This window comes from Rhinopithecus bieti, unplaced genomic scaffold, assembly GCF_001698545.2.
Source record: "Rhinopithecus bieti isolate Rb0 unplaced genomic scaffold, ASM169854v2 scaffold_1618, whole genome shotgun sequence".
Lineage (NCBI taxonomy): Eukaryota > Metazoa > Chordata > Mammalia > Primates > Cercopithecidae > Rhinopithecus > Rhinopithecus bieti.
The window spans coordinates 4,981,377-4,994,317 of record NW_016803937.1 but is presented as its reverse complement, the minus strand read 5'-3'; the positions used below and the strand labels follow the sequence as shown (position 1 = coordinate 4,994,317).

The 12,941-nt window shown below is 50.3% G+C and overlaps 1 protein-coding gene across 3 annotated transcripts in view; it reads right to left on the bottom strand.

The window, feature by feature from the left end:
• Positions 1-1,391: 1,391 nt before the first annotated feature.
• The window catches only part of MEAK7 (MTOR associated protein MEAK7), a 29,202-nt gene continuing 17,652 nt past the window's right edge, over positions 1,392-12,941 (bottom strand). For all 3 annotated transcript variants that reach the window (XM_017860776.1, XM_017860782.1, XM_017860788.1), the window contains 4 exons: positions 9,454-9,882; positions 5,517-5,635; positions 3,751-3,930; positions 1,392-3,254 (listed from right to left, as the gene is read on the bottom strand). In XM_017860776.1, the coding sequence (XP_017716265.1) occupies positions 3,141-3,254; positions 3,751-3,930; positions 5,517-5,635; positions 9,454-9,829 (789 nt within the window). In that variant the 5' untranslated portion in view covers positions 9,830-9,882 and the 3' untranslated portion in view covers positions 1,392-3,140. The remainder of the gene's footprint in view (positions 3,255-3,750; positions 3,931-5,516; positions 5,636-9,453; positions 9,883-12,941) is intronic.

Genomic DNA, 12,941 nt, shown 5'->3' with positions numbered 1-12,941 from the left:
CCCTTTAAAAAAGAAAGCAAAGGATGCATCAGTGTGTAAAACACGGTGACGCTCAGGTGTGCACCAAGTCACAGGGAGGAGACCTGAGTGATTTTTGCATCAGTGCCTTTGCCTGTCAGGAGGGAAAATAGCTGGACAAGAGGCAGGAAGATGACTGACTTTAAGTTGTATCCTTTTATCTTTTTTTTCTAAACCAGGTACACAATTTTTTTTAAGATAAGGTCTTGCTGTGTTGCCCAGGCTGGAGTACAGTGGCACAATCACAGCTCATACCATAGCAGCCTCAACCTCCCAGGCTTAAATGATCCTCACACCTCAGCCTCCCAAGTATCTGGGACCACAAGAATGTGTCACCACGCCTACTTAATTTTTGTATTTTTTTGTAGAGACAGGTTTTTGCCATGTTGCCCAGGCTGGTCTTGAACTCCTGAGCTCAAGTTATCTGCCTGCCTCAGCCTCCCAAAGTGCTGGGATTACAGGCGTGAGCCACCACAACCAGCTTTTTTTTTTTTTTTTTTTTTTTTTGAAACGGAGTTTCACTCTTGTTGCCCAGGCTAGAGTGCAATGGCACGATCTCGACTTACTGCAACCTCTGCCTCCCTGGTTCAAGCAATTCTACTACCTCAGCCTCCTGAGTAGCCTCCTGAGTAGCTCACCATGCCCAGTTAATTTTGTATTTTTAGTAGAGATGGGGTTTCTCCATGTTGGTCAGGCTGGTGTCGAACTTCTGACCTCAGGTGATCCACCTGCCTCGGCCTCCCAAAGTGCTGGGATTACAGGCGTGAGCCACCATGACCAGCCCCAGCCTTTTTAATTAAAAAATATGGTGGGAAAAAATAATAGCTTACAAATGTGGCAATCATTTATAACAGTTTGCAACATGGACAATTTTTTTTTTTTTTAACCTCTTCCTTCTAGCACTTTCTAGGGCCCTGATAAGTCATTTGTAGGGAGACCTCTAGTCCTTAGAACCTGAATTATCATTCTGGTTTCACAAAAGAACAAACTATTCATTTGTACAAACTAGGATTAAAAGTTTCTCAGAGCCAGGTAAGGTATTGTCAGGTCCACCGGCCCCAGCCCTGCACACATCCTAAAAAGGTTGAGTGCCCAGAGGCAGAACCATGCACCAAGAGAAGCCCATGGAGAGAGCTGCATCCCCCAGGCTCCCAAGCCCGGGCCAGTGCCCTTTCTCTAAGTGCGCCGCCTGGAGGCAGGTCCACTTGTGATCTGCACTCTCCTTAGAACAAGCTCAGGGTAGAAAGCATGTGAGTGGACAAAGTCCTAACCTTTGCGGCAGCCTAGGCAGAAGCAGCAATGAAGGATCGATCATCTAGGCACAGACACTGACAGACCTTTATTTTAATTTTTTTTTTAACTGAGGCATCATGGCAGTTTAATAGCAAGGTATTTAGTTGCATTTTTATAAAAAACATTCAAAAACAAAGTGATAATAGGGACCTAAATTCCTTGGACTCATGGTAGAGATGTTTGAGCAACCTAATAGTCTACATCTGCCAACATGTCAGTTCAGAAGATGACAATGTTCCCCACAAGCCATTAAAAACCGGCCAAGGAAAATCAGTCATGACTAAGTCCTTGTCTGCATCACGCTCCTGCTCCTCCACACACTGTCTGAGCGTGCACTTTTCTTTTGAAGGCTAATTTACAAGGCATTCTGCCTGAGTCGGGGTATTGCTAAGTGGAAGGTTCGATGAACCTCCTAGTAGAAAATGCAGGGCCTGCAAAATGCGAACAGCTCGATTTACTATGGCTTATAATCAAGGCGAACTATATAATAAGAGGCTGTATTTTCATCAGCTCTACAACAGGTCAAAGCTTATGGCAAAAGACAAAAGGCAGAGGTATGTATCTTAGAGACAAGCTCACAGTGCCTTTAAAGTGGAGAATTCTCGTGGCCAACTGGTGACTCACCATGTGTTGTTTTCCAGACGTGGGCAGATGGCAGCTCTGCTGACCCAACAACCCACCTACATGATATTCAGTATTTCGGGATCACTGGAGCTTGTTTAAAGCGAGTTTACACTGCTGAATTTTCCATCATCCCCCTTGCGAGCAGCCCTGGGCAAATGGCTATACCAACAACTGACTCAGGCGCCAGTCCCCAGAGGTCTAGAACCCAGGCCAGCACCGAGGCCTAGACAGCTGGGACTCAGGCGCCAGTCCCCGGAGGTCTAGAACCCAGGCCAGCACCGAGACCTAGACAGCTGTGACTCAGGCGCTGGTTCCCAGAGGTCTAGAACCCGGGCCAGTCACTCACCACTGATTTATGGAATGGACCATGTATGTATTTATCAACCAAGCTCCCAAACTTAGGGCGCCCAGTGTCCCTCACCTTGAAGTTAGCAAGAGAACCACAACTTTGCTTCTCTGTAGACAGATCTCCCAACTTTCCCATCTATTCATGACACACATTCATTTAAAAACAGCTGAGAGAGCTGGGTGTGGAACCTTAATTACAAACAACTTCTGAGGACTCACGCCACCACGAGACCATGTTACCTCAGTCTCCTGCCTCCATTTCCCCATTTTAGACAGTTCATACTTTTAAATACAGAACTCCCATGCCATTGGAAGCTGTTCCCAGAAAGCGTCGAGATTTTCATCCAGATGCCTCTGTCCCTTACCCGTCAGAACAGACCATCAGGTCCCACCTTCTAACAGGATGGCCTGAGTGAGGCCATGTGAACCTCAGCGGGAGGAAGCCCCTCCTCGATAGAGAGGTCGCGCTCCCCACAAACGCTAATGCCAGCGGGATTCCCTAATGCCAGCGGGATTCCCTAATGCCAGCGGGGGTCTGAAAAGTCTCAGCTGCTTAGGATTTCATTGGTAAAAAAGAACAAAGTATAAGATTGAGTTACTAATTTAACACTAAGACTTCTTGGAGAGATCCTGAGAGTGACCCTGTAGGGCAAAAAATAAAATTTAAAAAACGTCTATTTCTGGGAGATCCACCCATCAGTCAGGACACGGCTTCAGAGGGCGTCTTGTTGGCACAGCTGGGACTACCTGGCTGTGACCCGTGTGGCACTCTATTACAGTTAAACCATGGCGGAGGGAAGAGGGGCTGCAGGCGGTGCCCTCTACCCAGAGGAATCCAGGAAGGCTCAGGCAGCTCCTCACTCATCGTCCGGGATTTCCCGGAGCCCTTCGCTGTGGCGCGACCGCCCACTGATCTCCAGCAGGGCCTGGGCTTCAGGGTCCACGTCCAGGATGCTCTTGTTGCCCTTGGCCTTGAGAAGAGAAGAAAGGGTGGGTGTGTTCCATGATGGCCCAACAACAGGCAGCGGCTTCCTGCTAGTTTTCCAGCCTTCTCGGGTGAGCATGCTCTGGTTCCCCCTAAGGCCCCTCCCACTCTGGGATTCAATGGCTGGGTGGGTAGGAGGTATTACAGGAGGTTCAGGGGTCAGTAGCAAATCAGGTGCAGAACCAGGGAAGAAGGAACCCCAGACCTTCCTCTTGCAGGTGGGCAGACAGAATGAAGGGCCACCTGGCTTGCACTTGAGGACCCCCCCGCTTCCCAGGGCTGCTCTACTAAACCGCCCACAAATCCCAGACAAGACTTCCAGCCATGCATCTCCTGGCATCCAAGTCAGCATCAGCTGCCAGGATCAAATTTGTGAGAAACTATCTGCAGACAGAAGAGTAAAGGGGGTAATGGTAACTAAATGGAGAAAGGCCCCCAGGCTCAAGAGGCCATCCAGGGAGGCAGAGGATGGCTCCACTCACCAACTGCTCCTCTGAAGGGTCTCCAACCGCCCACACCTCCATCTTATCAAACTGGAAGTTCTCCTGGGCCGACAGCTGCGGGCTGTTGTACGTGGTGCACGTGGGCTTAGCTCTGCTGTGTCCTTTCCCAAAATCAACATCCACCCAAAGCCCAAAGTAATTGTGCTGCCCCCCCATCCCCTGCAAAGGAAGCCAGGACAAAGAACAGCATCAGCAACTCCTCAGGGCCTGTGGACATCAAATACCATGAGCCAGCCTCTCACCTTAAGTACCAGCCTGAGACAGGGCGGGTGCGTGTGAACGCCATCATCTATGTTTTCCTTAACTGTGAAACATCAATGCTGCCATTTAAGCATCCCATGCCAAGTGACTAGAACAGTCATCTATGTCTGCAGACACCCACCCATGGCTCTTTCTCAAGAGGATTTGCTTGCTGAAAGCACAAGTGACGTCAGAGAATTAAAAATGTTAAATATATATATATATATAGAAAGAGACCCGCAGGGCCCAGGGCCCCACCCAGTTAAGATAAGGGGAGAAGGGAACACAGAAGCTGATACCGCAAACCCCCCATGTCGGGGCACCAGTGCCCCCGCTTCCGGGCAGCGATCCTCACCCCAAGACAGACTGGGAAACTCAGCTCCGAGTGTGTGGCTTACAGGATGCAGAGGCAGACCCGGAGGCAGAGGCAGAGGCAGACACGAACCCCTGTGCCTTCCACCCCCCGTCACATGGCTGGGCTCTGAGCTGTTCAACCTCGCCCTGCCGAGCACCTCCTCTGGTCCCTGGTAGGCCTGGAACACCTGGCACGCCCTAGTTCTGACCCTGGGCAACAAGAGACCCGAGCACACTGTCCGGAGTCGACAGTCGGAACCGCTCTGTCCCTCACGGCCAATGACGAGCGATGACCGGGGCCTGCCAGGTGCTCTCTGTGAGGCTGGCACCCTCTCTCCTGCCGCCAACAGATCGCCCTTTCCAGAAGATGCCAGGTGTTCTAGGAGGCCCAGCCACGCCCCTCCCTCTCTCCAGGGCATCAGTGTGGTAAGCCTGGGAAGGACGCTGGCCCCTCTAGCAGACCAGCCTTCTCTGCCCTCAGCTCTGCAGACACAGGACTGGATTTTCCCAGTAAGAGCTTTCTGTCAAGTAGCAGAGGAAAGAAATCGGCAGGGGAGCTGGCAGGAGTAAGTTGAGCGTTGGTGTGGATGCTGCCCCAGCTCCTGCCCCCGGGCCTGCCTGGACCCATGCCCACCTGCTCCCTGTACCTGGCCTAGGCCTCCCCCACTTCCCTGTGCTTCCAGTGCCACGTCACCAAGCTGAAGCGAGGGCTGGACAGGAGCCATGGTCACCCCAACCAGGGCCCCACATGCTGTCTCATGAGCTGCCGGCCGTCCATTCCCCTCAGTCCAGCACTCCCAGGTATGAGGCAGGGCAGTGACGTGCAGGGACGGGTGTGGCGCTAACACTATCCCTAGCCTCAAAGGCCACAAACCAATCATCTGAGGGCCAGAAAAAGGGGCCAAGTGCGCCATCTGCACACAAACCACTGAGAAGCTCCAGCAGAGGCCACATCCTTCTTTAAGGGAAATCCTGGCCCAGCTGTCACTATCTCCAGCACCGGCCCTGGAGGCAGAAGGAACTGGACATGGCGTGTGTAAGGAGATAAATGCCACGCGCCCTGCCCTGATCTGTGGAGCTGAGCCTCAGGGTTGACACCTTCGTGGGGGGACATCACCAAGGCGAGATCCCCACGCTCTGCCCAGGCTCACCAGTCCATTCGGGATCGTCTGCTGTCCATGGTTCAAGTACATGTAGTGGTCATTGTAGCCCGTGTGTGTGTACACGGCCATGCTGGGACAGATGGAGAACAGGAAGCATCTGTCATCCCCTGAAAGTGGCCAGAGAACAAAACAAACAGGGTCAGTGTCTGAGCCGGTCCCAGAGGGCCAGAAACACCAGAAAGCTGCGGCTCAGGAAGCAACATGGCCAAGACCCCTCTCATCCATATCCAGGTGTCGGCAGATCGGGGGTTGGGACAAGCTGCTGGGGACCCAGCTGGATGAGCTGGGGGTGCAGGGATTAGAGGGACAACTAATAAGGAATGGGACATCTTTTAGCTCTGGCCGGGGGAGCAGAGATCACAACTCTGCCCACTGTCTGGAGTCAGTCCAGGCTGGCCAAGCACATCCAAGCCAGAAAGAACAGGCTTCCTTTAGCTTATGAGCAAGGGGCAGGCGGTCACTCCGCAGAGACCAAGGCCTCCAGCACAGCCTACCCGAGCAGCCAAGTGACGCTGCATAGTGCTGAGCCTGGCCTGAAAGAACATACCATGCAGAGAGAGAAAACCTGTGGGTGCAGAGCTGCCCCCAGGAGCACGGCCTGGGAAAGGTGGTCGTCTACCCTCGCCCATAGGCATGGGGTGGGCACACAGGCCATTAGAAGAAAGGTACCCGTCAAAACTCTGGAAACTGTGGGTCCTCAGTCTCAGAGACTCCCTCCCTCCATAAGCACCTCAGCACTGGGGAGAGGGCCGTAGGCCAGGCCTCATCCTCGGAGTTCCCAGCAAGGGGCGCTTCCCACCATGTTCTGAGGACTTGGCCGAAAGGGCTGCCTGCCCCGACACCAGCATACACAAGTGTCACAACAAGCCGGAAGGCTACCCATAGGAATTTGGGGTTGGGCTAGTCATCGGGGGGAAAGAAGTCACAGGAAGAAAATTGGGGGCACCATGGTAGAATGTAGATAAGAAGGGGGCACCAAGACCAGGAGGCTGGAAGAGGATGATGGCCCTGAGCAAGCAAACAGGGCCCAGTCTGTAGTGTGGGCTGACACCACCCAAGGCCTCCAATCTAGAAAGATCCCCGGGGGGCCTCTGCCATCAGGGTCTGGGAGGCTTCTGGGAGGCAGCTTCCAAGGTCAAGAGGGAGGCCCTGAAACAGAGCCCCCCATGAAGAAGGGACCCCATGAGGACAAGGTGTGGGACAGGTAGGCAACAGTGGGGCTTGAGAGCGTCGGGTGAAGGAAGGAAGGTAGTTAGGCTAGAAAGTTCCACCGGAACCAGCTAAGAGAAGGACTTTACTCTGGGCTACAGACCGAGGCTTGCTTCACTGGGGTTTCAGCAGCCTCGGAGGCTTGAGGGCAGGTTTAGACGCCGCCATGAACAGCTCAGTCATACCCGACTGTATTGGCCCCACCCGACCCTCCCGCACTGGACTTCAGGTACGCAGCCCTTTGCTTTGCAATCCTGAGCCTGTCGTACTGCGGAGCAACGTGGCGGGGCCACAGAGTTCAGGCTTTGGCTGCGTGGGCCCAGATGCCAGTCCACCCCCAAGGGCCGTTCTCCATGGGGAAGGCCAGGTGGGGGAAGCATCATTTCCCAGGATACAGGGCAAGGACCTGAGGAGTTATGATTACCTGAAAAAAAAAAAAACCATGCCAACAGCAAGGGCTCCTTATCTCATTCTCATAAAACAACACTCAAGCATGCTGCCACCACCTGGCGCTCGGCCGCTGAGGAGCTGCCTGCCCACACAGCATGGTTTCATGTAATTCTGAGGAACTGAGGCCCAGAAAATTCATCAGTCACCTTGCCGAGGGACAGAGCTAGGACTCAAAATCCTGTGTTCAATCCAAAGCCTTGGGCATTTTCAACTACTGCACAGAAAGCACAAGCAAAAAAGGCTCTACGTATAATCGATTCTTCTTTCCTCAAATAAAACTATGAAAACAGTCCTTTAAAAATGTTGACGAAGCCACATCGCCCCACAGTGAAAGATCCTCCATACTCAAGGAGGGCGCCACCTTCCCCAGCATTTGCCTTCATTGTCTGCCCCACAGCTATTAAATCACTTAAAGTCTCAGATATTAGAGGTCATTATTTCCAGGACAAGTGGACAACACGCTCTCTGAACTTGACCCAAAGTCCATGGATTTGTACCATACATGGTGCGAGGCTGCCCTCTGCTGTTATTTCCCAAGTATGGACACGTACTGCAACAGAATGAACTCGGGTTTGAAAACTTGGCCGCTGCATTTTTTGCGCATGTTTCAGGAAGATTAAGTCTGCTTGTTAATAAAACATGAAGAGCCAGCAGAGTCCATCTGAAACTAACATTAAGGGCTCTGGAGGTAGCAGCAGCTTTAACCTGATCATGATGCTTAGGGTCTTTTCACATCCTAAAGCCAAGCCTTCAGCTGTGCAGTGAGGCAGAGCAATGTGCAATTTCCCCGGAGCCTGAGGCTGGGCTGGTGCCCCATGCCTGTGACACGGAGGCAGGGAAAGGTAGGTGTGCAGAAGACAGTGGCCATGGCAAGGCTGAGGCTGCTGTCTTTAGAAAGGCCCACCAGCAGGGCTGGCACCTGGAAACTTTGATTTGGGGAGAATTCCTACCATTCCCAGAACTAAGATAAAGATCTAGAACATCCTGAAACCTAGATAGAAATCAAACCCTAGAAACAATGCGGTCTAGGAGATAGAGGTGCCCAACCCTCAACCTGGGACCCCTGCTACCTGTCCCAGCCAGATGCCACCTAGCCTCTGCTGAAAGTTCTCCTGCAGGGGCAACTCCACCTGGACACAGTTCCCGGCCTCCAGAACCTCTGCCTGGTGGAGAGACGACCATTCCAGAGGTGCGGGGTAAGATACAGGATGTACGGGGGAGTGATGAAGGCAAACCCTGGGGATGGTGGCCCACTCTGGAGTACAGAGGACAGCCCACTGACGGGCGATGCGTCTGTCAACGTTTCAAAAACCTATTCATTTATTTATTTATTTATTTAATTTATTTAGAGATGGAGTCTCACTCTGTCGCCCAGGCTGGAGTGCAGTGGTGTGATCTCGGCTCACTGTAACTCTGCCTCCCAAGTTCAAGCAATTCTCAAGCCTCAGCCTCCCATGTAGCTGGGATTACAGGCGTGCACCACCATGCCAATTTTACATTAGTAGAGATGTGGTTTCACCACGTTGGCTGGGCTGGTCTCGAATGCCTAACCTCAAGTGGCCCACCTGCCTTGGACTCCCAAAGTGCTGGGATTACAGGCTTAAGCCTCTGCGCCTGGGCTTATTATTTTATTTTTTTAAAGATAGAGATGAGTTCTCACTATGTTGCCCATGCTGGTCTCCAACTCCTGGGCTCAAGTGATCCTCCCACCTCAGCCTCCCAAAATGATGGGATTCCAGGTGTGGGCCACTGCGCCTGGCCTGTGTTTTAAATAATTTTAAAGGACTGTTTTCATCAGAACATTATTCCTGAAGGGAAAGAGGAGAATTTACTCAGAGCCTTTCATCCAGTGCATTCGAGGTCGCGCAGAAAGCTTTCAAATTCCAACGAGCAAACACACGTGGTGGGGGGCAGGGGCAGGAAGGCCCAGGGAAGGAAAACATCCGACCTGAACCAATCAGCATCTCCTGGTCCCCTCCGAGGGATCTGTGGCTTGACTTCTCCCAGGCCCGGTAGACCCAGCACCGTGTAATAACCGGGCCTGTGTCCTCACCTGAAAACTGGGGGTCACACGGTCTGTCCTGAAGAACTGTGATGTGATAAACACCACTGAGCAGCATCACGTTTTCCTATTGCCCCAACTGCGTCTCGAGAAACACTTGGAGAAGATGGGAGAGCCAGATTTAGCGCTCCCGCCCCCTCCCTCCCTCCAGAGCTCTTTGCCTAGGCTGTGCCACTCCTCCAGGTTCAGGTGACCAAGTCTTACCTTGAAACTGAGGTTTCACCTCCCAGGAGCAGGAGGCAAACCCACCAAACACGTGCTTGTCGTGGTCCTCAAGGACAGCCACACAGGGCCCCCGGTGAGTGATGTGGCCGCAGAGCTGGGAGAAGCTGTGTCCGTGGAGCTCAGATGAAAAGAGCAGGCGCCAGCAGTGCCGCTGCTCCCGAGGCAGGTGGGCGTTGATGTACATGACAGAGAGGATGTCCAGGATGCTCTCAAAACCCCTGCCCTGGTCCACTTGACACTCGGGGACCAGGGTCGTCAGATCCAGGGACGAGCACAGGATGAGAAAGCCCTTGTGAATGACCACACTCAGGAATATGGCCACGTGGGGGACCCTGAACACCCAGTCCTCGATCATGGCTCGGTCACAGTCACAGTCCAGCCACTGAGGCCCCAGAAACCTCTTGCCATCTAGGGGAAGGGGACAGTGAGCATTAGCGGGGCTGTTATGTCACTGTATAGCTACTATCTAAACCCACACTGAGTACGGGAGCCATGAGCCACGCAGCAATTACTGAGCACACAAAATAAGGCTCGTGTGAATTGAGAGGTACCGGAAGTGTAAAAGGCACACCTGATTTCAAAGACTTGGTATAAAAAAATGTAAATTATCTCAATTTTTAAATATTCATTACATTTCAAAATTGTATTTAGGACATAATTATTAGAATCAGTTTCCCCTGTTTCTCTTTACCCTTTTAACATGGTCCCTAGAAAAGTGAAAATTTCACATGGGGCTTGCTTTGTCTGTTGGCCAGCACTGATCTCAACAATCTGACTTCAACATTTTTCTCTCCTCTCCAAGCAGCATTTCGGAGCCCGTCGAGATGGCGGTGCCCTGGCAATGGGGCTGGAATAGATGCCTGAGCTACACCTGGAGCTGCTCATCAGAGGGCGTCTGTCCTGCCAAGTTCACTGGAAGGGCATTGTTCCCAGCCAGTCAAGGGGCTGGTAGGGCACTTCCTGGGACTCCTGTAGTTTATCTGGGAAGAGCGGGTTTCATTCACCACTAATCAGGCTTCATCATACAGCACTTGGAGTCCTGTTTTCCATCCCTCACCCACTAAGAGGTGACAGGGTAAGAGCGTGGGAGCACACACCTGGGACTCCAAAGCTGGTTTCAAACTCGAGCTCAGGAACAGCATGACCATGCCAAGATCTGCACCTCCGTACCTCAGTTTCCTCAGGTGGAAAATGGAGGTAAGGCCAGAACCTGCCCTGCTTGGTTATTACAAGGACCAGAGGAGCTTTTACATTTTAAGCTCTTGCTGACACAAAGGCTCCATTTACAGCGATTATAATTCCCAGCCTAGCGAAAATTTGAATCTAAGCTGAAATAACATTTTGTCTCAAGCCCATTTTATTAAGCAGAAAATGTAAAACTACTTCCCAACTTCTGATATTTTGAAATTCCTATCGCTTCCATTTATTTTTCAAACAGTTTCATTTCTCATGACCTATATATTACTTGAAACCTTAAGGATAATTTTAATTGTCTGAATTAACTTTCTCTACTTCAATGATAAACGTTAATTTTTATTTTCATGATTCTTTTAAAATATACTAATTCTAGAGGGGTGCAGTGGTTCACACCCGTAATTCCAGCACTTTGGGAGGCTGAGGTGGGTGGATCACCTAAAGTCAGGAGTTCGAGACCAGCCTGACCAACATGGTGAAACCCCTGTCTCTACTAAAATACAAAAAAAAAAACAAAAACAAATTAGTCGGGCGTAGTGGCGGGCACCTGTAATCTCAGCTACTCGAGAGGCTGAGGCAGGAGAATTGCTTGAAACCAGGAAGCGGAGATTGTAGTGAGCCAAGATCACTCTACTAGACTCCAGCCTGGGCAACAAGAGTGAGACTCCGTCTCAAAAAAAAAAAAAAAAAAAAAAAACTACTAATTGTAGACAGATGAACAGTTTATCCATAAGACAAATTACTGATACTTTTAAAATTCTTTCCAAGTTCCAACCTCATCTGAATTAATTTCTGAAATATAACCTATTTTCAAGCTGTACTTTAAAATCTAGCTTTAAAACAAAAGAGGAACATATTTATAAAGCAAGTCTGCTTTGCAATGTGATCTGCCACAAGGTTTTTTTAATCCCAAGTAAATTTAAATATATACTCCTTCTCACCCAACAGCCGAATACACATTCTTCTCACATGTGCTTTAACCACTACCCACAAGTGATCATATAATAGGCCATAAATGATGTATCAATGAATTTTAAAGGATTGAAATCATACAAAGTATGTTCTCTAAACATAATGAAATGAAATTAAAACTCAATACTAGAAGGCAATTTGAGGCATTCATAGGCATGGAGAAATTAAATAACATACTTTTACATAGTCAATAGGCCAAAGAAAAATCCTAAGGGGCATTAGAAAATATTGAGATCAGGCCGCGCGCAGTGGCTCAAGCCTGTAATCCCAGCACTTTGGGAGGCTGAGGCGGGCGGATCACAAGGTCAGGAGATCGAGACCATCCTGGCTAACCTGGTGAAACCCCGTCTCTACTAAAATACAAAACTAGCCGGGCGAGGTGGCAGGCGCCTGTAGTCCCAGCTACTCGGGAGGCTGAGGCAGGAGAATGGTGTAAACCCGGTAGGCAGCGCTTGCAGTGAGCCAAGATCCGGCCACTGCACTCCAGCCTGGGTGACAGAGCGAGACTCCGTCTCAAAAAAAAAAAAAAGAAAAGAAAATATTGAGATCAATGAAAATAAAAACATAACCTATCAAAACTGATGGCATGCAGCTAAGGCACTGCTGGAAGGTAAAATTTGCAACTGTAAATGCTGATATGAAAAAGAAGATCTCAAATCAATAACCTAATATTCTACCTTAAGAAACTAGAAAGAGAGGCCGGGCGCGGTGGCTTAAGCCTATAATCCCAGCACTTTGGGAGGCCGAGGTGGGCGGATCACAAGGTCAGGAGATCGAGACCATCCTGGCTAACACGGTGAAACCCCGTCTCTACTAAAAAATACAAACAACTAGCCAGGCGAGGTGGCGGGCACCTGTAGTCCCAGCTACTCGGGAGGCTGAGGCAGGAGGATGGCGTGAACCCGGGAGGCGGAGCTTGCAGTGAGCTGAGATCTGGCCACTGCACTCCAGCTTGGGTGACAGAGCGAGACTCCGTCTCAAAAATAAAAAAAAGAAACTAGAAAGAGAAGACCAAACAAATTTAAAGCAAACAAAAGGAAGAAAATAAAAGCTTGGGGAAAATAAAGCAGAAACTAGAAAGACAACAGAAAATTAATGAAACTAAAAGCTGGTTCTTCAAAAAGAACCAACAAAAATGTGAAAAACCTTTAGCTAGACTGACTAAGGAAAAAGGGGCAAGGCACAAGTGCTTCATATCAGTAATGGAAGTGGGGACATCACTGTTGCTTTTGGGAAAATAAGAAGGATTATTTAAAAATATGCCAACAAACTAGAAACCTAGGAGAAGGTTCGAGCGCTCA